This window comes from Homarus americanus, unplaced genomic scaffold, assembly GCF_018991925.1.
Source record: "Homarus americanus isolate GMGI-L3 unplaced genomic scaffold, GMGI_Hamer_2.0 scaffold57965, whole genome shotgun sequence".
Classification (NCBI taxonomy): domain Eukaryota; kingdom Metazoa; phylum Arthropoda; class Malacostraca; order Decapoda; family Nephropidae; genus Homarus; species Homarus americanus.
Window position 1 is genome coordinate 103,141 of NW_024725031.1, and position 27,439 is coordinate 130,579.

Genomic DNA, 27,439 nt, shown 5'->3' on the forward strand with positions numbered 1-27,439 from the left:
TTATCTCAAATAGCAAGCTTACTATGACTCATTATCTCTCGTGTGGTGAGGTTAGTAACTGGCCAGACCCCAAGCATCTCGTTGTAGAGCTCCTCCCAAACCCAAGAGTGTTAATACATACAGTAGCTATTTTCTCATTCATACGGTCCATTATCAAACTTTTATCTACCAAAAGTAAAATAAGATAGTTAAGATTAGGTTGGCTTATACTGCTATCATTAGCTACTACAGTATAAACTGTTTTTTTCCTTGCTACCATACCTGACTTACAGTATACAGTAATGTATCAGCAAAAATAACATAAGATAAATCCCAAGAAATTAAAATGACCATCTCTTTTTCCTTAGTTGCTAAATGAGATTTCCTAACACAAACATATATTGAACCCTGTAAAGTGCTTAGAACTGACAAGAAAAGTGAAAAAGAAAGGAAAAGCAGAATTGAGTGAGGACACAATATGGCAATTAAGTAAAATAAAACAATCACCTGATGATGATGAACACTGAGGGTAAAAGGTAATGAATGGGAACACAAATAAATATTAAACTACAATACTGTACAGCACTGTATATACACAAGTTTCAGTACTGTACAATATTGACTCTTGGTCCCAAACCTTCAATTCAACTTCCAAAATCTGGCTACTGAAATTCTAACATTGGTATTATTATCGTTTCGATCATCCAGCGAGGTTAGGTTTAGGTTAAATTAGGTTTGTTGGTGCATTTTGAATGATTCTGACCATTTCCAATAGGTGGACAACAGAAACGAAAATTTTACCCAAACATTTATAAACCTTTCTATCAAGTTAAGCTTTACTAACATTTGACCAACACACACACACACACAATATTTTTATTTAAACAACCACAATAAAGTTAAACATGGAACAATATAAAGAAAATTATTGCCTACAGTATTTCTTTTTAAGTTTTCCACAAATCCATAAACCACAAATCAATCCCAATACTCTTGTACTGTACAGTATTCAACTCAACATTGGATTACTGTAGCAACATATGGAGTACAGTGAGAATGAAGTACCTTGTACAGTACAGCATCTTCCCAGGTTTTTGACATACAGTAAACTGTACATTGCAGAAAGGTTGAGCCATTCAACCCACCCACATGAGTGGAACCCATAAACAGTTAGTTGGCATGCCTGTGGAACCAGTGACACCATTCACTGTGTTGGGCAGTAGGGTTTCAGTATACTTCATTCTCTCTCTTATTGTACACTAACTGTAAAGTACAACACAGAAGACTTACCTTCTCCACAGCTTTCTTCATCTTCATTGTTTGTGAGAGTCAATTCATCCTCTTCATCGTCATCTGATGAATCAAGGTAGTTGTCATCATCCTCCAACTCTTCATTTGGTTCACAAGCACCATTTAAAGTTGGTGGATCTAGGACAGATGAGTTAGCCACTCCACCAGAACATCCCTCTGGCAGCTGAGTTACATATTCTAAAGTTGCAGCACAATGTGGAGACAGTCCACCACTTGCAGTTCCATTAGATATAGATCTACTATGGCCTGGATATACTCCAGCAACTAAATTTTGTTCAGTCAAATCCACATCACTGTTATTTTTACAATCTCTAGTACTGTCACATCTGGCACAATCTCCAGCCACTATATTATCACTACTACTACTATCCCATTTGGTACAAGAACAGGCGGGTTCCATGTTTTGTGTGCTTATCTCTTGTCCTCCCTCTAGTCTAGAAGTTCTAACATTACGTTCACACAGGGGAGTTGGTTCCCCTTTCACACAACAGTCTGTAGGAGGTATGGCACTATCCTGACATGTAGCTAATGGTTCCATTGGATCTGACCCACTTTTGGTGCGCTGTCGTTTATTATGCACTGGAAATGGAGCATTTTCACTCTCAGCAACACTTGCATTTTCTGGGCTGTGCCTTTTGCAAATAGTTTGCTGTGTTGTGTTGGTGGGCAGCCGAGTAGGAGCAGAGGCCTCTGAGACCTTCATAGTGTTTCGCTGCTGTCCACCAACCAGGGGATTGAGGGGTAGTCGCTGTGATGAGGACCACACACACGAGTGATTGAACATCCTATCTCCACACCAACATTATCTGCCAAGAAAATAAATGTTTAGTTAATATCTGTGGGAAAGTAAGCAGATTGGCAAGTCCAAATTTAACAAATATGTTATGACGGCCCTACTCACAAACACCCGCACTTACGAATGGAATCCCAATACAGTACATACTTCACTTTAACGAGTTCCACATAAAAAGATTCGTCGCAAACGACAGTAATGAAATGCGACAAAACACATTAACAATCAGTAATGCAAGTTGAGTCACTCTGGGCGGCCATCTTGATGGCGTCAGTGAGCGGGGTGGTTTGTTTTGATCAGTGTGTGAACAGGTGGTGTGGTGTAACCTACTCTCTTATCTGTGTGTGATCTATTAGGTTATTTACCACTAGACTTCACTAGCTTTGGAGACTGAATTATCAGTTGGTGGTGATGCTGGGGAAGCAGCGCAGTGTGAGAGAGTGGGAGCAGGGGGGCACTAACACCACTCCACTGCTTTGGATGTCAGCAAACAGTCTCATTAAGCAGTTCAGTGAGTGTCTAAAGGCTAGTTATTATTAGTTATTAACTTTACATGCAGTATTAATGTGTGAATATGTGGTTGTAATTTTTTTGTTGGGTTTACAGGGGTTATAGGGGGTGAGTGTCGAGGGCTGGTACCAATTGACCCACTTGGCATGCAAACTATACTCACCACATTAACGACCATTTTTATGGTACCAATAAGTCATTAAAGTGAAGTACAGTGGTCTCTCGGTTAACGAATGCCTCGGTTAACGAATTACCTTCCATAAGAAAATTCAATTCGGTTAACGAACAAAAATTCGGTTAACGAAATTCTTACGAAAATATTTCAACATGCTTTGGCTTGCTCACCAGCTGGAAGATTAGTCCGCTAATACAGAAATCGGTTTTAGGGCTTACATTCGTTAAAATTGGAGTAAATATCAAGAAGGTTGTACTATTCAATAATTTTCCAAGTTTTATATTATTATTTTTAGTCATTTTAACACGTATTTAACATAATTGCAGTACAGGGAACTAGTTTTTGGTGTGCCCATCAGCCACTTCACTCACCCACCAAGGCCTCTGTTGGTGTCTCTGTTCAGTGGAGGAAACATCTTGCTTGTGGGTCTCTTGAACACAAGAGTATTTTTAAATTTTTACAGTACAATTATTGGTCATTCTGAAATTTGTTTAACCTATTGACAATATATAGTGCAGTGTTGATTTAAATGCAGTGCAGTGTTGAATTACACCTAGTGAACTTAAAATTTTATGGGTGAAATGACGGCATCAAGCATGGGGTGATTTCTCTTTCATCCCCACTTCCTTCTCTTCTCACTTCTCCTCCACCCCCACTTCTAATTCCCATCATCATCATCAACCAGGAGCCTTCTACATACACACCTCAAAGTAAGTGTACTTTATTGCATTTTTTTTACTTTTTATGTAATTTTCGGTGAGCTGGAACCAATTACACAAAATCCCATTGAAACAATGGTTTCGGTCAACGAAATTTTCAGTTAACGAACGATCTTCTGAAACGAATTGTGTTCATTAACCGAGGGACCACTATATGGACAGTACATTCATAGCAAAAACTTGTATATGTAATTACAATCCCATTTTTACATTACTTTATTGCATGGGCTGGGTTGTGCTTTAACCTAATCTAAACTATGGAATTCACTGTTTTGACTAAGAAACAAATCGACTTACGATCAGGGTCCAAGAATGTATCCCCGTCATAAGTCAGGGATGCCTGTACTGTATGTATATTATATCCACTGCGTATAAAGTCATGAGAATTTTCCTCCTGTTGAAAGAGGAAACCCAACTTCCTAACCTTCGTAAGTCAGTACAGTATTAAGTTGCAAAATAGAAAATTGATCTTGGATTCCTAATTTATAACCAAGCCACAGCTAGGCAGCAAATGATGGGCACTCATAAGGCCTGCAGGTTGAAGACACCCACACCATACTGGCTGAGAACCTGCATTTTTGTTTCTCCTTGGTGTTATGATCCACCTTCTGGTAAAATAGTGTAAGGGAGGGTGTAAATGGGTCCACAAACTCAAAAACTCTCATTTAAATGACCCAACCCAATTCAACCTTCAAAGTGACCTCTTGATAGGTCCCCCTTTTGTCTAGCTATACATGACCATAAGAATACACAATAACCTCTGAAAAGACAATACAGTGAACCCTCGAAGATCCGGACTAAAAGTGGGGGACCCACCTATAGTGATAAACAAATTACCGTATATAAACCATGCATTTACCTATGATAACATAATAAGAAACATTGTATCATTACTAGTGAATGAAATAATATTCCCACAGACAACAATTGTCAACTCTGTTTATGTTTTCCACCTCCTCAGGCACCTGTATCCAAGCAACTGACTGGTCAAACAGCGCCCACGGACCTAAAATATTCTTTGCTCTGATTTGGGAATGTTTCCTAGGAAAACTTCTAGGAGGCTTCTTCACCCAGAACCACCAAATTTTTTGTCCGGATCTTCTGAAATCCGGATTTCCCGGGTCCGGATCTTCGAGGGTTTACTGTACCTGTATTATGTGCATGCTGTAACCTTGAAATGGAACCCAAATAATCCATCCAACCTTCAGGCAAATTGAAACTTCTAAAGTTTATTTCAGATCATAAGTTATTCCTTCAAAGAGCCAAACTCTTGAGCCTGGTGAAAATTTGTCTTACAGAATAAGCTGTTATTTACTGTGCAACTGATTGTGAACTTAGATTGGTATGTTACTAAATAGCAAACAAGACTTACAACATAATGAAAGAAAGGGAAAAACCACTTTATTATGATATTACAGTAGAGTAATGCCAAGAACCTTGAAGTTCAACCCTAAAAAGTGTTCACAAGTACTGAAAATTAAGGCAAGTGCAATGTTGGGGGGACAACATCTACAGGGAATGGGAAGAGCAGAAATGAAACTAAGCGGTGGATCCCATATTAATAGGTTATAATGCACAGTACATATAGGTCCAAGTCAAGGCAGAGTTTGTTGCTAGTCCAGTCAATCACCCTTACCATCTTTTCAAGTTTAGTCCAAGACATGAGAAGGGCAAGGCTCCTAGTCTGTTTTTAGATTATGATCTTATAAATACATGACCATATCATACTAAAACAAAATATATACAGTACTGTGCTGTATGTATGTCTGCAAAATTATTAATGTGTTACACACAGCCTGTACATACATGTAAAACACTGGCAATACCACACAATACACTCAAATACTAGACATCACTATTATAGCTTGCATCCAGACACTGAAAATTTATGTAAATACAGCACAGTACATTGTTTATTCATGGCCATTTCATTTATTTCATAAAGATAAATTCTCAAGGAATCAATCAAGGACATAAGGACATGGCAGAGTTCCAAGTGTTAAGACCTAGAGTATATTATTATGCATACGGTATTTGTTATTTGATAGCTCTACCAATGATAACCAACTGGTCTCCACTGAGTTTCAGTAAGGGCCATCTCCTGTGGCTCCAGTGTAGGAGTACTATATTGAACATATCAGGTTTTCACTGGACACTGCAGTTTCCAAATCACCTGAAGATTAGCCCCCAACTTATCTCACCTGATGATTAAACACCCTGTTGCTACTGGGTTTGGTTAGATTAGTGCCAAGGTGGTAGATCTTAAAACATGGAACAAGATGGGGTAGCTATTCTTCAGGTGATCTGGGAAATGGCGTGCCCTGTGATTAACTGCAATGTTCAGTTCTGTTACACTGGACAACACTCTTCTCACATGAATTCCATGATTGCATCTGGGATGCACTGGTGAGAGGAAAGCATAAAATCACTACTACACTACAGACAGTGAGTCCTGATACAGTAGTACCAAGACAAGACCAAGTCATTGACAATTTGGTCACTTACATAGAGTAAGGAATATGGAGGTCCTGTTTTTGACAGATGACACAAACCAACTAATGTTAGTCAACAACTGTCAAGGTAGCTTAGGCTGCATTATATAATTTGCTGCAAAATTTGACAAATTCTACAATGTGTACTGCCTGCTTCCTATTAAACTTATACCCAATTATCACAACCTTGAACTAAATTTTTCCTGTTTTCCAGTTGACATCAAATTGGTGGCTGTGACTACTGGTAAGAACTCAGATCCAGCTCATAATTAAATTTTATTAATATTAACAAGTAAGGTTAGCACAGACTGTGTATAAAATAACCATTAATGAAAGTTAACCAGAATAGTGAAAAACTTAACAATCAAATAATTGGATCATATAAAGGTTGGGCACCTCAACATATTTCACCGGATTAAACACCCAAATACCTGTGCTAACTGGAAGGTTAGGTTTGGTTGGCACAAAGGTGTTTAACCCTTACAGTTAAAGGATGTACCTTGTACATCCTAGTTCACCAAGCTCCATGACATTGGTGGAGAGCTCTGACACTAGTCATATTACTACAATACTGTACTCTAATATTCCATTTGTCTTATTACCACTGATATACTGTACAGGGTTTTTTGTGTGTGTGTTGGAGTGAGTATTGAGGTGGTGATGTGTGGGAGTGACTGTTGTATTATAGTGATAATGTAAGTTTGAGTAACTGAATATTTATGCACCAAAAATTGGAGGGAAATTTAGGGTGGTCAAAGTACATTTTCTCTAATTTAAATGAACTAACAATTATTTTATTAAGGGAACCTGAAAAAAATAAATCACCAAAAAAATGCTCATACATCAGCATGTTATCCCATCATAGTCATAAGTGTTACAAATAATGTACCGTATATATTGAATTGTAAATAATCACTGAGAAATAAGAAATAAAAGAGAGAGAGAATACAACAGTAAGCATAACTGGGGAATATAACATGGATATTAAATATTATAAGCCAAGCACAGGTAAAATATGGATCATACACGACACCTCTGACAGGGGATTCGGGGCCATATCGGCCCTTTGCAGCAAAGGGGTAAAATTGGGGTAGCTAATCTTCATGTGATCCAAATAACTATTGACCAAAACTAATCACATTGTCTCTCGCAAGAATGAATGCTTCTCAAAAAATCTAACCTAACCTCGAGCGAGAGACATGACCATTTCTGAAAATAAACTGGAACAAGCCAAACTTAACAATCAAACCTTAAGATCCTTGGATTGGAAAAATATAGTTTCAGTCATCCCTGTATTTAGATACCCTAACCTAATCTAACCTAAGCTAACCTAGCCATAGTATCCAGGATCTATATCTAACCTAAAATATTCCTAAGTTGACCAAAACTAATACCCTTTGGTATAATCTGTATTCCATGTTCCACACTGCTGATCACAGGCAATGTTCACCATTACTACACTGTGCACACCAAGGCCGTTCACCTTATACACAGACTATACTGTACACACAACTCTTTTGCACAAGTAAATTACAAGCCAGACCTGGGATGGTTGCCGTTCCTAATAAACATATTTGGATAAAAATGGTTATGTTAATTTGTAAACCTACAGTACACACTACAGCCATAACTTTCATTAACACTAGGCTTTCCTATTTAATGATTAATATTGAAGCCCATTATATAATTCTAAACCCTAGTCATACATAACACAAAAACATCATTGTATAAACTATAATGAAACAACAAACAAGAAGAAATCAATAAATGCAATTCATAATCACCTACCAAGCCGCTTTCCTCAAATATGGAGCATTTTGTTTTTCCTCCTCCCCGTTATGTAACACAGAAAACTAATGCTGTATTTGTTCATTCATATGTAACTACTGGACAACTGTAAAACTCATTATGTTGATGACTATCTACACTGGCATGACTACATTTTGTTAATTAAAGAGCCACGGGAGACAGTGTTGTTGGGCCACAGTGGACCCCTGCGCCCTCACCACAACTTGGGACAATGACCTTGGCCATTTTCTAATCACTCTCCATTCCTAATCTACGCTTTCGAGGCTTAATACACCCTCACTGATCTCGAATGAAGTATTTTAGAAAGTATGGAAGATGACACAGTCAGTGTAGGAGAGGAAGAACGGGTACGCGGCCGCACCTCCTGGGGATCAGAGCACCACTGAGTGAACGAAGGTCTTCACGCACCAGAGTTCACCACCTCCATTTACACTTATCACTTCCTCAACCACCTTTCCGTGTTTCTAACGTATTCAACTCTAAATTTACAGCCCAAGGCAAGTCCTACACCAGGGATAAGTTCTCATAATTATACAAAATTACCATTAACGAGGATATTACCGTAATTCCCGCGTGATTCTTATGGCTCCTTCAATCTTCGTTCAGGAGGACCCACACAATGGATAAGAGGGCTATATATAAAATTAAATTATAAATTACTCACAAAGTCCAGCAGTGCCACAGCATCCTTGAAATAAAGATATGTGTCCCTTCTGTCTTCCACTCGTCCTTGGAGTTCACCAATCGACGCACAGGAGCCACAAGAAGTAAATAATCAGAGATGTGTGGATGAAGGTATGGGAGACCTCGCCATGTCAGGAGCGGAGGCGCCGGGGTGGCCTCTCAACTGCGCATGCGTTCTCGCGCCAAGTTTGAATTATGAATTATAATTATCATTTATTACCAATTATATGATGATATTAATAATTATCATAAATATTATAAATATGCATATAGCCTAGGATATATTTGGGGTAATAATTGTGATGATTAATGCAACAGTAATAACAGTTATAAAATTATAATAATGGATGAAAAATAATAACAATGAAAATTAAATTACTACTACTACTACTACTACTACTACTACTACTACTAATAATAATAATAATAATAATAATAATAATAATAATAATGTAATAATAATAATAATAATAATAATAATAATAATAATAATAATAATAATAATAATAATAATAATAATAATAATAATAATAATAATAATAATAATAATAATAATAATAATAATAATAATAATAATAATAATAATAATAATAATAATAATTATAATAATAATAATAATAATAATAATAATAATAATAATAGGCTAATAATAATAATAATAATAAAAGTTATAATAATAATAATAATAATAATAATAATAATAATAATAATAATAATAATAACAATAATTCCAGAGGCCAACATACACAAGTACTGTCTCGCCCCATTAGTTGATGTACACTGAACAGTGTTATTTTGTCAAAATAAAAATAAAGCCAATTTTTGTTCACTGGTACTTGGAGGCTTCACCTGAGCATCTTTCTACCGGATCTTAAAGTGGTCCAAATGTAACGGTATTAATTATATCTTTATAACTTGCTATATATCGATCTCCATTACATCACAATATGATTCATTTTGGGAGTAAGTTTTTTACACTAATATAAACATTACTGTAGGAGGAAGGATTTTAATGTAATAAAGAAATGTTAATGGAAATGTTTGCTTACTTATTTCAAATTGTTAAGGCTTTATAAATGTTGAGAAATGGGGAGGCGTTGAATAAATTCTTTTCCTTGGTGTTCACAAGAGATGGTGCGAACAATCTTCCTGCGTTTGAGGACAGACGGTTCTTCTTTTTCTTTTATCCTCTTCACCAAAAGATCGGCTGGTTAGCCGCTTGGCCGATCGGTCACGTCTCTGTCACGCACTGTTGGCAAGTACTGGGCATGCACCAGCTCCTGAATGCACCTGATCCCGCTCCAGTGTTGGTCAAGTCTTGTCTTGAAAGAGCTCACACTCGGTGCCGTCACAACACTCTCTGGTAGATTGTTCCAAGAGTTTACAACCCTCACTCCGAAAAAGTTTGCCCTCACAGTTTTCTGGACTTGCGGCTTCTTCAATCTTGAGCTGTGACCCCTTGTGGGTCACAGCTCAAGCACTAAAGTACAAACTAGAAGTCATGGAAGACGAAATATATGCTCAACTAAAAACAGAGGACACCACAAGATCACACAACTGGTGGCCTAAAAGCCTTCTCTATAACCTTCAAGAGATACAACTACTGTACACTAATCAACAAACAAATGACACATCCTTAATTACACCTTTTGACCAACACTAACAAGCACCCTAGTGAAACTTTTTCTTAATTCATATATACGCTCTGCTGGAGGGCACACTCGGATCTTTTGATATAATTAATTGCGGCTTATGAAAGAGGAAACTGCATGTGAAATAAATCTGTAGCGAACCGTACATGTATCATATCATTTATTAGGTTAGCTGAGTCTAAAGGCATTCAGTGTAAATGCTTTATTCGAAACATATTTATGCGTGATATGCTTTACACAGACATCAAATAAGTGTAAAACAATTAATTTTGCAATCATAAGTATTGTGAGTGTACAATAATACAGTAATCACTATGAACAGGGTTGTGAATATACAATAGTTCTTCCTAAGAAGAACATGGAACTGATTATAAAGTTCTGAATCTATCACAATTTTGCTCTATAATTTTGGGCCAAGATTCTGAAAGGTTTTTGCGATAAATAATCCTCGTAAATGAAGATATACGAACGTACAGTCCCCTTCACTCGTGCGTTTACAGGGGCTCATCAGGTTTTGTGCAGTGTGGCAACGCTGTTTGTTTACATTCGTCAGCAGGAAAAAAAGCAATAGTAAACAAACTATGGATCAATTTAAGGCAATATTGAAACAAATATCTCAAAGATAATGATTTGTGGAATGTTTATATGACGAGTCCCTGTAAACGCACGAGTGAAGGGGACTGTACATGAAAATAACAATACATTTTGACTGAGTCTCTACCTTAAATAAATACATTCACGTAGAACCAGTTAAGGAACATAATTAAAATAAAGTATATTTTTAATAATTCTGTGTCTTAATTTTTATTTCCAAACTGGTGCTAGTCTTAGTTAAAATTTGATGTTATTTTAGGCCAGTATTTTTGTGTTTTATTTTAAGAATCTTTCAGATTATATAGACCTTGTTTAAGTGAAGTTAGGTTAGGTTAGGTAAGGTTAGCGAGTGAGACTGGTGGTGTGGAACACCTTTGGTTAGGTTAGGTAAGGTTAGCGAGTGAGAATGGTGGTGTCGAAGACCTCTGGTTAGGGACGATCAGTCTCCTGTACAGTTAAGAAAGTTAATTAGTAACAAAAAGCAACAGTTAGATCATTAATATCGACAGTGAATATAAAAATTACTTCAAGTTTATAGCGTTCCTTGTCTGTTGAGTCATCGAAAAACCTAGATTTTAATTGTGACCAACAAGCCTATATTTTTTTTACATATAATCATTCAAAGTCTGGGCATTCATTTTCGTTTACTATATACTTCTTTCACTGTTTATGAATCGCATTGGGAAAATAGGACGAAAATAAGGTAATAGATAAGTGTGAAAATGTATGGACATACAGTGGCAGGAAGTTACCTGTATTGCACCAGGACCTGAGGATGACGTGAGCCAGGAAGACCAGAATAGCTGAGAGGTAGCCCATGCCCAAGATGAGGAAGGCGCCCTGGGGTATAGTATATTTTAATAATAATTGATAATTAAGGTGAATACAGATGTCAGATACACACATACACAGATATAATAATAATAATGGATGCCCCTGAAGATCGAGGATGGCCGGCCCTTGGGCAGGCCACCTTGGCGTGAATTTGTTTACGGTTTAGAAGCTGTCGCCAACACAACAACCACACCCTAAGCTAACAAGTTGCATGAACCGGTGTCAAGGAACAGTCCGAGAAGACCGGACAACTCACCAACTGCACTGGCTAACCATTACCCCGGAACACGAACCGCAAATCGATTAACATCCAGGTTCACAATTACTGTTGGGTAGACAGAGGCAAATAGCGTAAAGAAACGTGCCCATACACAGATACTCAAACGCATACACACAAAAAACACACACACATGCACAGGTGCCATAAACAGTATGGTATCAACCCTGAATCTCTGACAAGACACCATACACCATCTTACCTGAAGGTGGTTGAGAGAGATGGGCTCAGGCCCCTTGAGTGTGTCGTGTTCAGCAGTGGTCATCTTCACCACCGTGTTCACCTGGTCCTGTGTCCACCAGGCCTGACTCCACTGTTCTGAGCAAACTGGAGGAGAAAACAAAAGCGACATGATGATGGAAACAACCCAATTATAAAACTGTGCAGGAAAATGCCACAGTAATATATATATATATATATATATATATATATATATATATATATATATATATATATATATATATAACAAAAGCCAGTTTCAATTCATTAAACTAGATATGGGGCTGAACGCTAAAACCGGTTTTGGCTTCTGGAAGTCAAGTTTTTGTTTTTTAGCTTGGCTTTGGCTTCAAAGTGACAGGCCTGGTTTCTGATTTTCTTCTTAAAACACGCACACTGACCATATTGTGACGTCACAACTTCCGATCCCTGACTTTTCTGCTCCCACAATGACCAAGAAAGCCGACGTGCATGTTACACCTGTTACGTTACAACTGATTCCTCCTATTTCTATTGGTCTACTCGTATGCTCACATGACCTGGCCTGAAACTCGAACAAGCACCACCCCTGCCTCCTGTGCCCCAGGTGCTGTTGGCTGACTGACAGCACCTTTGAAATTCCGAAAATGATTCGTTGCAATGCTTCTCTGTGATTTGTGGTTGTATAATACTATGTTTATGTTATCATGTATACTTTGTACATTTTTCAGATTACTGATTTGTTTTGAGTAATGTATAAAAAAATAATATAATAAATGAATGAATGAATGAAATGAATGATGATGAATAATTATTAAAAAAATAATGAGCATAAAATAAAATACAATACTGTAAGCTTATCTCATTAAAAAGGGGATGCAATATACGGTATATTATATAAGAAATATTATAAAAGTTTCGTGTAGCCTTGTGGTGCTTCTTGAGCATTTTAAGGCCATATGTAAGAACAGCCGTCGAGTACACAATGCTTTGGTATCCCAATGACCGAACGAACCGAACAAGCCGTTCGAGCTCTAGCTCGCTGTATTCTGCGTGTTCGCCAGTGCTCGTCTTATTCCCACCGTTTTCCTCAGTTTAAGTATGGATTTGACAGTGGCAGCAGGTGCTTTCTTCTTTATTTATTCCTTAGCAAAAAAAAAAGAAAAAAACGAGGAAATTAGGAAAATGTGCAATTTCGACACACACTTCCTGTGTGCCTGTAAAACAAAATAGTATTTAAACAGTTTGTATTATGATACAATAATGTGATTTCTCATTTATTTATAGTTATTATTTTTCATCATATACATGAATTTTGACGCTTGATAGTTAATTGGTAAAATAGCTTACCTCTGCCAATCTCGACGGTTTTCTTTCATTTTGCCTTTTCCCTCCTGAAGCTGGCAAGTAAGCTTTCCATTTTCTTCTTCGCTTCTCCGGGGAACATTCAATAATTTGTGCAATGCTAACCCATCAATCATGCTTCTTGGCCATATTGGGGATTCCAAAACTCAGGATATTTCTCATATTCACCAAATAAGGTTAAACATTTCTCTCTGATAAATATAAACACACCGAACAGCGCCAACAAACGTCCTGCTTGGGCACCAACTAGCAACTGAATCCTTTTGAGCAGTGAGCACCCTCTATTTACTGACAAGCTATGGAAAAAGTTCGGCGCGCTCGAATCGGCACAGAGACACGTACTTACTCACCGAATTCTGCTTTGCGCTGTCTGCTCATTCGGTTCTGACTAAAATGCCTAAGTCAAGACGCACCATTGAAAAGCCTTGGCTTCGGCCTCACGACTTTTTAAATGGCTGGCTCCGGGTTTCTGCCTTTCCAATGCCTTTGGGTTCGAAGCCGGAGGCTTGGTTTGGGCCCCATGTCTGCATTAGACAGAAATAAAGAACCAACACTGGACTCAGGACAATGAAGGTCATAACATAGTAAAGAACAGACCCCACCCCCCCTCTGAACGGCCAGTGAGTTGAAAAGTGGTGAAATTATGTTTAGTTTATAAAAAAAAGGACTAAACACTATACCAGTTTGTAGCTAAAAACATGATATACACACTCTGATAACTTCCCACGAACGTTAACATAGATTCTCACACTCTTTCGAACACCTTCTTGTAGGGCGCGCCGGACTTGCAGGCGACACCGTAGCTCTGGGGATACATGGTCTGTCGCCCCAAGTGGTAATTCTCACGTCCTCGCACCATGGAACGGATGACAGAGCCCAGTCTGGCGTTGACAAAGACCTGCTTATCTTTGAGAACCTGGGATGGTGAGGAGAACTTTATGTATTATTGAAGAACCTCCCAAGAGAGAGAACTGTGATATTTTCTTTTTAACACCTTCCTTACAGAGAAGCCACTTTTAATATTTTATTTGGCTAACACCAGACAATTTTATTCACCTCAAAGGAGATCTCCACTAAAGAAGAAAGTAATATGCTACTACTACTACTACTACTAATAATAATAATAATAAAAATAATAATAATATTGATAGTAATAATAGCTACAGTAGTAGTAGTCGTTGTTGTTGTTATAGTTTGTGTTGCCTCACCATGTCCATAGCGTGGTCGATGGTGGGACTGAAGCTCCTAGTAGGGTGACGCGCCTCCCACACCTTCCGAAAGATCCCCGTTTTTGCCTCCTACAGGAAGACGCAAATTAAATACCTGACCGGTAACTGTTCACAAGTTTCTTCCTATATAAACAAACTCATGTTGTTTTCTTTTCAAATTGCGATTAACTCATTGTCTACCCTTCCCTCGCTTACACTAAACGTATCCCGCTTACTTCCGTTTATCTTTAACTCCCCCCCCCCCTCCCCTTGACTCGTAGTTATTTTTTTTTCTTTATTTACTCGTGGTTTTCCCTCTGTTTTTTGTGTTACTGGTTGAATCAGTGAACTTTTAGTGTTAACTCTGTATTCATAAATTGTGGTCAGTAAAATAACTATCTATCTATCTACAGTTGCCAGCAAAAGTTCTCCCACAGCCCTGCTACACAGGGCTGTGGGAGAACTTTTGCTGGTAACTGTACCTTAGTGGCGTGGATTACGAAAAAAATATGACTCAATTGTGCACTGTGTGGTACAAGCACCAAATTTGGCAAGAATGTTCTATTGGCTTTTCTGAACAAATCTAGATGTGGAACCACTTTGAAATACAGTACCTCCATTATCATCCCTTTTTAACATGACTACTGTGATTTGCGAATTCCGGATTTTTTTCTTGAAACTACCATATTTCCATTACTATTGAACATTGGAACATATTTTATGAATAAAAATCTTTGCACTAACCCAAAGCATATCCTATAATAGGACAATGATCACCGTTCCCCTTTATTATCGCTTATATACTTAATGATGTGCAATTAAACTATAGAAGACATGATAAATCCATTCCCTGAGCAGACAGAAGATGTGGTGGTTCTTGATGCCAAGGATACTGCAGACCCGAGTATGACATTGGCGATTAGGACCATTGAGAAAGAAGGCTAGAAGCAATATCAAGATTTTGTGGATCAGTGACTGAAGGAAAGGAAGAAAACGTTATTCGAAACCATTCACAGGAATCAGTTCCCTCTCCCCAGTGCCCACAGGACAGGGCAAAGCTTCCAGTCAACTCCTTGAAAAGGTGACAGGTCAACGTTCTCACGGATGCATGTAGCATACCAAACACGAGGAGGTGACCTTGATGCCTTCTTCCAGAAGGACAATCAGGCATATCCCCTAGCCTTATCAGATCTAGGCCAACTCAAACAAGGATCAAAATCTGATATTCTTACTTGCTTGGAGGCAGACAGAGACAACTCAAACCAGGAAGCTCCAACTGTCACAAGACTGGGACTAGATGGGGCAGCAATCGTGAAACTTCTGCATCCCAGAGAAGTGAAGTCATTCACTGAATATTCAAATGGAGTGTTTCAGTCATATATTAAATCACAGCTCCAAAATGTACAGAGGTTAGATATTGTTTGGGAACAATATTTTTCAGACAGCTTCAAGAAAATGATCAGGATCAAAAGAGGGAAAAGGAGCAAAAGAGTACAGTTGATACCCAATGGTGCTATTACAAAGTGGCAGGAATTCATGGGAGTAGAAGCCAACAAAACAGAACTGTTTCTGTTTCTTACTTAGAGCTTGCAAACTAAGGACATCCCCGATGGGAAAGAAATATATGTGACAAGCAAATACAATGTGATCTTATGTACAGTTCCAGCCATGCAAAATGAACCACAGATTGTTCAATGCACACATGAAGAAGCTGACACCAGGATCTTTGTGCATGTTGCACATATGGTTAGTGTAGGCTACAAGGTGATGGTTAGAACAATGGATAGTGATGTGGTGAGGTTAGTTGTGTCTGTCGCCGCAAAATTGGATACTGAAATTTGGGTAGCATTTGGCACTGGGAATAATTTCCACTACATTGCAGCCCAGCTTATTGCAGAATCTCTTGGTTATGAAAAGACGCGAGCATTACCAGTGTTCCATGCTTTCACAGATTGTGACACTGTGTCCTCATTCAATTTTAGATGAAAGAAAACAGCCTGGACCACCTGGATGTCATACCCAGAGGTCACTAATACTTTCCTTGCTGTGGCTGATGCACCTCAGTCATTTGCTGAAGGCACTATGGCCATTCTGGAGAGGTAAGTTGTAATACTGTATGACAGAAATGGCAATAACGGCACAGTGAACATGGCAAGAAAAGACCTCTTCACAAGGAAAGGTAGAGAGATAGAACGTACCGTATCCCTCCATCACAAGCTGCTCTGCTCCAACACACAAAAAGAGTGGCATACTAGGCAGGCCACCTATGGGGACAAACTCTGGTATATAATCAGCCCTGTGTTACCCATGCCAAGTGACTGGGGCTATGAAAAGTCGCCATCTAGAGAATGGCAACCAGTATGGACCCTTTTACCTGAAGCAGCGAAGGCATGCAAAGAACTGGAACGTTGTGGGTACAAGTTAGGGTGTCAGAGTCGGTGCTCATGTAAAGGTCTCAGACTAAAATGTACTCCACTCTGTTTATGTAAAGGAAAGTGTCAGTGGTCAACAAGCTGACATAATTCGGGTACATCGAACAAAAAAATTTATGGTTATTAAATAATTTGTTATTGATTGGAAATAGGATAATGTGATAACAATGTAAATATGTGGCTCATCTCACAGATAAATACACAATCCTTATGTATGTTTTAAAAGCCAGAACAACTCATGATTTCTAACTTGTCTTTGCCACAACTTTTGTACAAATCATTGAAACAAGTGTTTTAACTTGAAAATTTGCTAATCATATTATTTAGAATCACGAATACGATAATTATTTAAAGCGGAATATACGTATTTGTGACACTTGATTAGTTTTGTATTATAATATCTTGATCCAAATTCTAAAAGCTATGATATGGAAATCTCATGAAACCCAAATCAATTGTATTTCAGTGTAGCATCTTGTGTGTGTAACATTATGATGTACAGTATACAAACATTCTAACATGCATTTATGGTGAACAAATGGTTTAGTCTATCACCCTTATCCAAAACAGGTTATGCTAGTGGGTATGTTAAATCAAGTGGTGATAGGGGCACAGTATTTCATAGTGGTTTCACATCTAGATCCGTTATTTAATGAGACATGTATTTGTTTGTGATATTTTACTCTTATCGCATAATAATATCATAATCCGAATGCTATGTTATGAAACCACAATAAATTTTCATCATAAAAATCTCTTTTTTTCCTAAAAAATAATACATCAAATGATAACATTTTAATTATATTTACATGAATTTATGGCGATTATATTGTATATTTTATTACCAATATCCAAAACACGTGTCATATTGGCAGCCATGTTGGAACCTAGTAATACTATAGGGGTATTTCAGAGTAGTTCCACATCTAGAATTGTTCAGTGTAATCTAAAGAACAATCATACCAAATTTGGTCCTTGTACCACAACGGGCACAATCATGTCACTTATCTGCCCATTACATATCTAAATCCATTCAGCAATGCCCGTCGCTGAACCCTTCCCTCCTCCCTGTTCTTACTCTTTCCGAATCTTTCTTCCCTGCCTTATTTCCTCTCTCCCTTATCCCTTCCCTCCTTAGCCTTGCCCGTCCCTTTACTCTCCTTCTTTTCTCCCCCCTTTCTCTCCTTAGCTTTGCCCGTTCCATGAACCATCCTATCCTCTCCCCCCCCCCCTTTCCTTCCACCTCCCCATATTCCCTTCTCAGCCTTGTCCGTTCTTAAACTCATTCTCGATACCTCTCACTCTTCCTTCCCTCATCCTTTCATCCTTCTTACCCCTTTCCCCCTTTCTTTCTCCCACCCTCCCTCCTTCGCAACCCCTATACATGTCTACCTTGAAGAGGAACTCATTGCTGCTGCCGACGAGGAAGCCGGGGACGAAGTCGTAGCGGGTGGCGTGCAGAAGGTCGATGAGTGAGTCTACGGGCCTCTCGAAGGACGGGATGGCGAGGAAGGCTGTCAGCGTCCCGGAATAGATGGCTGAGAGAAAAGGGTATCCTGGTACTGAACAGCTGACAGGAGGATACCTAAGAGATGGCTGACAGACTACGACGAAGAGTTAGGCAGAGTAAGAATATGATGAAAAGTACGACAAATAGTAAGAATATGATGAAGAGTAAGACAAAGAGTAAGAATATGATGAAGAATAAAACAAATAGAAAGAATATGATGGAGAGTAAGACAAAGAGTAAGAATATGATGAAGAGTTAGACAAAGAGTAAGAATATGATGAAGGGTAAGACAAAGAGTAAGAATATGATGAAGAGTACGACAAATAGTAAGAATATGATGAAGAGTAAGACAAATAGAAAGAATATGATGGAGAGATAATACAAAGAAGAGTAAGAAGGTCGTTCAGATATCTAGACGGTCCGTCCCTCGTAACGATCTTCAAGAGTGAAGTGCTTCCCCATCTGGAGTACTGTCACCCCGTCTGGTCCCCGAGATATGCTAGGGACTGTCAGTTGGTTGAAAATGTTCAAAGGAGGGCCACCAGACTGGTGCCTGCACCTCGGCACCTCAGCTACCCTGAGAGATTGGAGAGCCTGAACTTGCCTAGCTTATACTACAGACGAGCAAGGGGTGACCTAGTTGAGGTGTATAAGCATCTCAAGGGGCACTACTCAGTCGAGTGTCCTTACTTGGAGCTGGCGGACGCTCGCCCCACAAGGGGTCACAGCTCAAGATTGAAGAAGCCGCAAGTCCAGAAAACTGTGAAGGCAAACTTTTTCGGAGTGAGGGTTGTAAACTCTTGGAACAATCTACCAGAGAGTGTTGTGACGGCACCGAGTGTGAGCTCTTTCAAGACAAGACTTGACCAACACTGGAGCGGGTTCAGGTACATTCAGGAGCTGGTGCATGCCCAGTACTTGCCAACAGTGCGTGACAGAGACGTGACCGATCGCCCAAGCGGCTAACGAGCCGATCAGTGGCGAAGAGGATAAAAGGAAAAAAAAAAAGGAACACCAAACGATAGTATAAGAATGAAATAATGAATAAGATTAAGAGGAAGACTGAAAGATTAGCCACAAAAGAGAACTAATAAGACAATTAATAATGTTAAGTGTAAGAACGAGAATAAGAGGGACTATACTTTAAAAAAAAGTATTTCCACACTAACCTGGCCCGTAAGCCACGCCCCTCTTCTATAAATATAGCCGATTGGTTTATAGAAAATGTTCGTGTAGCTGTCAATTTATTCAAACAAAATTTGTTCACAATTGGTAAGAAGACCTGTTATTCTCTAAAATAATGTTAAATATTTGGAATATGAAAATGCAAATGATTTCAAGGCATTAACATTTCAGAGAGGAAGGTTAGAATATTTTAAATATTTATCATAAAAGGTCGAGGTCAATAATGAAATTCGCTTTCGAATGAAGTCTTCCCATTTCTTCTTTTGTTTTGTACCAAACATGAAGCAAACAGAAACAAATGATACCAAACATATAGCATAATAGGTAATGACCTCCAGCTTGTTCAGTTGAATATATCTCAAATCATTTATATAACTGATAAAACTCGATATAAATACCCAAATTTTGGAACAGGGCAGCAATATCGACAATACCTAGACTTGGCCAAGGCTTTCAACAGCGTACCCCATGAAAGGCTGAGAATTAAACTGGATTCGGGTAAGTGTCCTAGCGTAGGTCAGAGACTTTCTCTACGATCTCAAGCAGTGTGTATTGATTAATGGTAAGAAATCGTCAGGTGTACCCGTGATAAGCGGAGTATCACGCACAGGGCAGTGTATTGGTTTCATAAATGACATGCCAAAAGCTATACAGTCCTCCATACAAATGTTTGAGGACGATGTCAAAGGGAAATTAAGAACCAAACAGACTATGAAGAGCTGCAGAAAGATCTTTGTGAGGGTTCGAAGAAATGGCTGCCAAGATTCAATGTCACGAAGTGTAAGAGGATGCACCTGGGTCGTACCAACGGTAAGGAGGCGCATCACATGTCCCAACGGGACAAAGAAACTGCATCAATAGAGACCGAATGCGAAAAGGACCTCGGTGTGTATGTTGAAAATGTACTGAAGTTCTCGGTTCATTGTGAGAAGAAGGTAAATCAAGTAACTAAACTATTAGGTAGTATAAAAAGATCGTACAGATATTTAGACGGTCCGGTCCGTCCCTCGTGACGATCTTCGTGAGTGAGGCGCTTCCCCGCCTGGGGCACTGTAACCCCGCCTGGTCCCCGAGATATACTAAAGAAAATGTCCAAAGGAGGGCCATCAGCCTGGTACCTGCACTTCGACACCTCAGTTATCCAGAGAGATTAGAGTACCTACAGCTGCCTAGCTTATACTACAGATGGGCAAGGCCGGGTGACCTAATTGAGGTGTATAAACATCTCAGATGGCACTACTCAGTCGAGTTTCCATACCTGGAGTTGGTGGACGCTCGCCCCACAAGGGATCACAGTTCACAGTTGAGGAAGCCACAAGTCCAGAAAACTGCGAGGGCAAACTTTTTCGGAGTGAGAATTGTCAACTCTTGGAACAACTTGCCAGAGGGTGTTGTGACGGCACCGCGTATGAGCTCTTTCAAGGTCAGACTTGACCAACACTGGAGCAGGTTCAAATACATTCAGGAGCCAGTGCATGCCCAGTACTTGCCAATAGTTCGTAACAGAGACGTGACCGACCTCCCAAGAGGCTAACGAGCCGATCAGTGGCGAAGAGGATGACAGTAGCAAGTAAAAGTAAATGCTTATCTTCGAGATTAATCTAAAATTTCACTGTGCGTTTACGAGTAAATATTTATACAGACTATCCTTCTTGTTGTTTGTCCGAGAAGGTTAATGTACACACACCTTCACATTATGTTTATCCCACACTAATTGCACTTTGGTTCTTACCGTATATAATATAGCAGAATAAATACCAGGTGAAAAATAGTAGCCGCAGAGACCAGTTTTTTACTTGGATTTTATTTCCCTGCCATACCATACTCCTGTACATGTTGAAGGCAAGATCCTGCACTGATGAACGTGGTGGTATGGGTGTGTTCATGAGGGAGTGTTGTTCTTCATGGTTTGTGTAGGAGCGGAGAACAGTTGTCAAGATCCATACCAGAGGGCCCATGAGAGCTGTGGTGGCTGCTAGGAGGCTCCACATCTGTTAGGGAAGGAGGGAGACACAGGGGGTGTATTGATTATCTTACTGATTCTTTCTCTATCCACCAGTTACATTTTCACACCATTCTTCCGGGATCGATTTCTCATACCTTGGTCTATCACCCCAGATTCGATCCTCATGGTGCTATGTTCAAGCAATACTAATTATATACTTTTTAATACCTACTATTTTAATAAAGACCTAATGTAGAATAAAGTTACTACAAACCCCAGACAGCAAAGTTAGCCATCTTTGTTAAACTTGAAGAGTCTAAACTCAAAAGATTAATGATTATCACAAATAATACTATTTTCTCAGAGGGATGAATTGGAATATACATGCGTATAATTATAAATTTATAGAACAAATATAATACGCCTTTGTGGCCTCGTGTGTATTATGATGTATTCACGGAAAATTAAAAAATTTTATAGTTGAATTTAAATTTTAAGTACTACATGGAAGAATGAGATGCTTCCTGCTGATATAAACATCCTGCAGTAACTAAACGCAAAGTCTTAAAAAGTGTAATATCAATTCACAACATACAATTATTGCGAAAACAGATAGCAATATATATATATATATGTGTGTGTGTGTGTGTGTGTGTGTGTGTGTGTGTGTGTGTGTGTTGATACATTTTTATATATTTCAGTAGTTTTGTGTATATGTCTTAGTCTCACTTAACACCTGCAATTTGAATAAACTTGTGGAGGTCTACTGACGAAGGTGAAGGTACACCTACAAGAGGGGTGAAGGGAGAGAAGATAGCGAAGGCTTTGTTCTTAGGGGCGGGCGCTCGAGAAACCAAGATGGTCGACTCCAGGAAGTACGGATGTGTGAAGTCCACTACCTTTTCTCGCGAGGCTGAGGAGACGACCTTGAAACTAATCGTTGTTAAATAAGACTGGTCCCAAGATATCACTCTCATGGCTCAGTATGGCTGGAAAAATCTTAGGGACACACGTTGTGCACAATTTGTCATTTATATTTTTAAACATAATATAATAGGAATAAAATGATCTTCAAAGCAACAGCAATACGATAGAAAGTCTTAAGTTTTATCACATGATGATTCTTATTGAAAGTGAACTGTGGTGTCCTGTGATGAAGTATGAAGGCATAAGGTGACGGTGATTGGTGTTCACCCATGATTGCATCTACAGTACTTGTGACTTACCGGTGATGGTGATCTCGTTAATAGCAAGGTGAGCTTCGTGCCTGGCCACCATACCTATGATGCCAGTAACACTACCGTCAGGTTGAGGACCTCCCCACTGGCCGTCCTCCGGTTCAGCCACAACGTACCTGAACAAAATACTTCTCCCTTGCTTTATTTCAGTAATATTCCTCAATATTTTCCATCCAGATAAATTTTCGTGATCTTATTATTTTGATAAATTGGTAAGGGAAGATTTACGCATAATGAATAACATAGTAAAAAAAAAGTGTATACACTCTTATTTATTAACATACAGTATTCGTATTTCCACGAATTAAAACTCATTTTACTCAGTTTATAGTTGTAAAAATAATGGCCAAAAGGAAATTTCTAACTGGTCTTCCTACTTTTTATAAGAAATATTTTGTAAAAAGAAAACATTTATAAAAAATTGTCAGTCTTAAAACGAAAAATGTAGTAAACCTAATAAATACTCTTTGGCCATTTGTTTTACAGTAAAAAATTGAGTAAAATAAATTTCAAATCGGTCAATAAATAAGAGTCTATACATTTTCTGTATGAACGAAGTAAGTTTTTGCGTAAGGCACTGACAAAATTGAATCTCTTTTTGCACGAAAGTCTTGTAGTGGGCGTCACCACCTGCTACCGTCTTCCCTAGCAACCAAGTGTATCCGCATTCCAATGCCCGCCGTATCCTAGCAACCGAGCCAAAAGGCCGGCGACTTCTCGGGTTTTCCCAACATGACTCATAGCGGCTGCTGGGTATATAAGCTCTGTCTCTCCATTGAGATTCACCACTTTTTCTTCAATTCCTAATAATCTTCTTTCACCTCTTAACTAATGACTTCGTATCGTATCGAGATTCATTCTGACCATTCTTCTTGAACAAGCAACACCTCCTCCTCCGGCGCTGCCTGGCTGCCCTAGCCTCTCCTCGCCTGCCTGGCGGCCCTCGCTCCCGCCAGCGAGCATGGCGACCCACCAGCTGTCCTCTGAGCTTCCTCACCAACCAACTCTCAGTCTGACCAATCTTCTTGAACAAGCAACACCTCCTCCTCCTCCGCCGCTGCCTGGCTCCCTCGCATCTCCTCGCCTGCCTGGCGGTCCTCGCTCCTGCCAGCGAGCATGGCGACCCACCAGCTGTCCTTCTGAGCTTCCTCACCAACCAACTCTCATTCTGCCCATTTTCCTGAACAAGCAACATCTCCTCCAGCAAGCTCCTAGCTGTCCAGCATTCATTCAACCAGGAGGCCAGCAACAGGCAAAATCTTCTCTAACCAAGCTCCTGCACATCTACCTCCTTCAACACGCTACTCACCGAACGTCTCCACTGAGCAGCTCCACCACACGGCACCTCCAGCATCAGACTGTCTATCATATAACTTATATATTATACAAGAAAACCACATTAGAGTTTCCTTCCATCCTGAGTGCTAGACAACATTAATATCTCGATACCCCTACAGTCTCATTATAAGTAAAGATAATTCTGAATGAATATTAAATTCCTAATAAAATAACTAATAGTGCCGGCAAAGTCAAGACCAGCAGGACAGCCAAGTGATTTTTGAATATCCGGTAATATTATATTGCAATAAGGCATGATCACACACATACCTTAGTTCACCTAGATTACAGTTAGTAGGTGTGATTATAAAGCAAGCATCCCAGCGAGGGGTAAATTATTCCTCAGAATTCTCACGTAAAGTTGAATTTGTGACTGAGAGAGTTGAGTACACTAATGTCCAGCCCAGAGTCTGCCAGAGGCTTTCCATCCGGTAGGTAACGCAGACCGAAGAAAGGCCAGTTGTTGAGCACCGACACCACCAGTTGTCGGCCTCGAAAGTCCCTGTACAGGTGGTCCAGGGCGGGGAACAGCTGGGTCTTGAGGTATAAGTCAGAACCCTCCTCGCTCACCGTCAACACCCCACGATGCTCAAATCTGCAATATATAAACGAGGTTAAGATTTTTTTTTTAAGTTGAATGTTATACTCGACGGACTAAGCATCTAAATCCTGCACACACACACACACACACACACGCATGTTTCCCCTCTGCAATCCAATAATGCTGAAGCAACCCCCTCCGGGTCAGTCTTGACGGTCTGTACCCACTTTGTGCCTTCACATTCATGCCTGACTTGTCCACTCATCACCTACCACGCCTACTCCAGCCTCGGACTGGCCTCGCGAGTAGTGACTCCTAATGGACCCGAGGACGCCACCCCAGTCACTATGTGCACCTCCAGCATCCTCCCCCCTGAAACATCCCTGGACACTCCTGATGCGCATCACAGATCACTAAAATTATGTCCTTCACATTTGTCAAATTTATGCGCCCATTTTCCCACGCCACATCCTTTCCCGACCAAATATCCCTCCAGCTAGTGAGAGACCTCACACTTGACATTTTAGGAATCTACCACGCTTTGCCAGAAACAGATGAACTGTACAGGGAAGCCTCCCTAGACTGTATGTTGTGTATTTATTCTTCCCTCACTACAAGTAACTAACTAAGACTAAGAATGCAAGCACGAATGCTGCTTCCCTGTTGGGTGCTGTAGTGCTACTACACTTTACTTCACACAGGCTGTAAAGGATACCCAATATATTAGCTCTTGCGCTGTGTGGGGTGAATCTGAAAAAAAATGATACACATTGACCACCAAAACACTAGGGAAAGACCCGGACTTACCTGACAGTATCATCCACGTCGACGAATGATGTGGTAGCGACGTACTGATGGCCACCATCTGCCATCGCTGTCAGTACTGCCAACTGTAATATACACAGGGATTATTTGATTACCAAGAGTATTAATAGTTACTGTTAGGATTATTATTTATTCCTAGGATTATCTATTTATTGCCAGGATCGTGTTTAATTATTTAAATTATTTTTATATTTATTGCCAAGATCATGTATCTACTTATTTATTCATCTATTTGCGGTCTTTATTCAGCCACTCTCAACATCACTTAGCTACCATCAGTTATGATACGGTTTAGTGGATTATTTTAACTATACTACTGATAAGGTTGACACATTAACTACTACCACTCGTGAGACAATTTCCATTGCGGCACAGTAAAATATATAGTAGAGGAAGTGACCTGTGTTCCTTCCCTGAGAAGGTGTGTCAGGTGAGTGGACAGGTGTTGTGTCTCCTCCATCACCACCACCACCACCCACTGCACCGTCGACGACTCCAGGGATCGCGCCCGTACCTGTATAGACCTCACGTTAGAGTTAAATTCATTGTAAGTCGACCTAGAGATCCCGGAGTCAAGAGAACCGGTTGTGTTTGTTTGAAGAGAATAGTTCAAAATGTTTCCATTTTCTGATATTGAATTAATACAGGAAAAAACAAAGACGGTTAACATACAATGCCGATTTTTTTCTTAAATAAAAACCTCAATAGATATAATCATACCATCCTGAAGACATCGAGAATGCGCTCTGGCAAACAAAAGATGATCACAATGCGCATCTCCTCGCCTTCAGTCGTGGTGTGCAGTGCTCTTTCGAGGAAACCTAAGTCAGAGTCGCAACGGGTGGCCACCACATCTACCCACGCGTCTGAACACGTCTTCACTGCCGCGGCTGAACCTGAATTCATAATTGGAAAGGAGATAATAACCTAAAATAACAAGGTAGGTTAACGAGACAGATCAGTGAGCAAGTTTACAGTTAAGGAAGTGAAGGCGATCTGAGTGTATGTGGCGGCTATACTGTCCTCTACGTATACCGAAGAGGCTAGTCTACAGTACAGTGTACTGTATCCATACTGCCCCGAACGGAAAAGTCTTATCATAATACTCTCTGAATTTAAGATCAAGGCCTTATCTAACTTGATAGTCGTCCTTAGCTAGAAAACCTTTTAATTAGCCATGAAGATTGAAGACCCCCTATCCAGCCCTAAAGCACATGGTATCCTAGGAGCTCGTGTTAGCTGTGTTACACTCTAAAGTCTAATGTTAATGTTGTGTGTTTACAAATTTCACTCCAGGTTAGAGTTACGCGAGGGTGAGTATACCAAGCTTTAATATTCTCCACTGTGTGTGTGTGTGTGTGTGTGTACAGTTCAAGTGACCAGGTAAGCAGTGTACATCATACCTGGCCACTCAGAGTCGTACATAATATACAGGTGTCGCCGGGACGCTCCTCTTGCTAGGAACTTGACTAGTTCACCCTCTTTGGTGGTCTCTGATGTTGTCCCTGCCAACTTGCCGCCCTGTTGTACCACCACCCTGCTGAGTTGCTGTGCCGCCACTCTGCCAATTAAATCTGTCATTACGCTCCTGTCGGAGGCACACAAAAGGGTAAAACAAAAATTACTAGAGTAGGAGAGCGAAAAATGAAAGGAATTAGTCTTTTTTTTTTACCTACTACTACCTACCTGTTCCCCTGGAGGAGAGTCACTGCTGCAGGAGAGGGTAGGTTGGTGTTGGCTCCCATGGTTCCTGACGAGCGTGTGGGCGTATCTGTGGCCCTGGTTCTGGGTGTGAGTGATGGTGTGGAGCGGTTGATGGGAGTGG

The 27,439-nt window shown here is 39.7% G+C and overlaps 2 protein-coding genes and 1 long non-coding RNA gene across 7 annotated transcripts in view; all 3 read right to left on the bottom strand.

The window, feature by feature from the left end:
- LOC121864599 (tubulin polyglutamylase TTLL4-like) overlaps positions 1-8,623 on the bottom strand; it is a 38,033-nt gene extending 29,410 nt beyond the window's left edge. For 3 of the 5 annotated variants that reach the window (XM_042363662.1, XM_042363666.1, XM_042363667.1), the window contains exons 1-2: positions 8,453-8,623; positions 1,270-2,096 (exon numbers count right to left, since the gene is read on the bottom strand). In XM_042363662.1, coding sequence (XP_042219596.1) covers positions 1,270-2,074 — 805 coding nt within the window. In that variant the 5' untranslated portion in view covers positions 2,075-2,096; positions 8,453-8,623. Of the gene's footprint in view, positions 1-1,269; positions 2,097-7,763; positions 8,159-8,452 lie in introns of those variants that run through there. The other 2 variants (XM_042363663.1, XM_042363665.1) reach the window with 2 other exon arrangements.
- A 1,736-nt stretch (positions 8,624-10,359) lies between these two features.
- Positions 10,360-12,128, bottom strand: LOC121864705. The gene is made up of 3 exons (XR_006088640.1): positions 12,032-12,128; positions 11,471-11,558; positions 10,360-11,165 (listed from the first exon to the last, which is right to left on the bottom strand). It is a non-coding gene; the product is annotated as an uncharacterized LOC121864705 (long non-coding RNA).
- Positions 12,129-22,605: 10,477 nt separating this feature from the next.
- Positions 22,606-27,359, bottom strand: LOC121864682. Its single transcript, XM_042363840.1, has 8 exons — positions 27,301-27,359; positions 27,018-27,202; positions 26,335-26,510; positions 26,015-26,128; positions 25,597-25,679; positions 24,604-24,843; positions 22,899-23,026; positions 22,606-22,661 (listed from the first exon to the last, which is right to left on the bottom strand). Exons 1-8 carry the CDS (start codon positions 27,357-27,359, stop codon positions 22,606-22,608), a joined length of 1,041 nt encoding a protein of 346 aa, XP_042219774.1.
- Between the last annotated feature and the right edge of the window lie 80 nt (positions 27,360-27,439).

Excerpts from the sequence above, each read along its gene's own strand:
- LOC121864682 (XM_042363840.1), bottom strand. The coding sequence starts at position 27,359 with ATGGGAGCCAACACCAACCTACCCTCTCCTGCAGCAGTGACTCTCCTC. Across the intron at positions 26,511-27,017 it reads GTACGACTCTGAGTGGCCAG|GTTCAGCCGCGGCAGTGAAG; the intron begins GTATGATGTACA and ends TTATGAATTCAG. Across the intron at positions 24,844-25,596 it reads GACGTGGATGATACTGTCAG|ATTTGAGCATCGTGGGGTGT; the intron begins GTAAGTCCGGGT and ends TATATATTGCAG.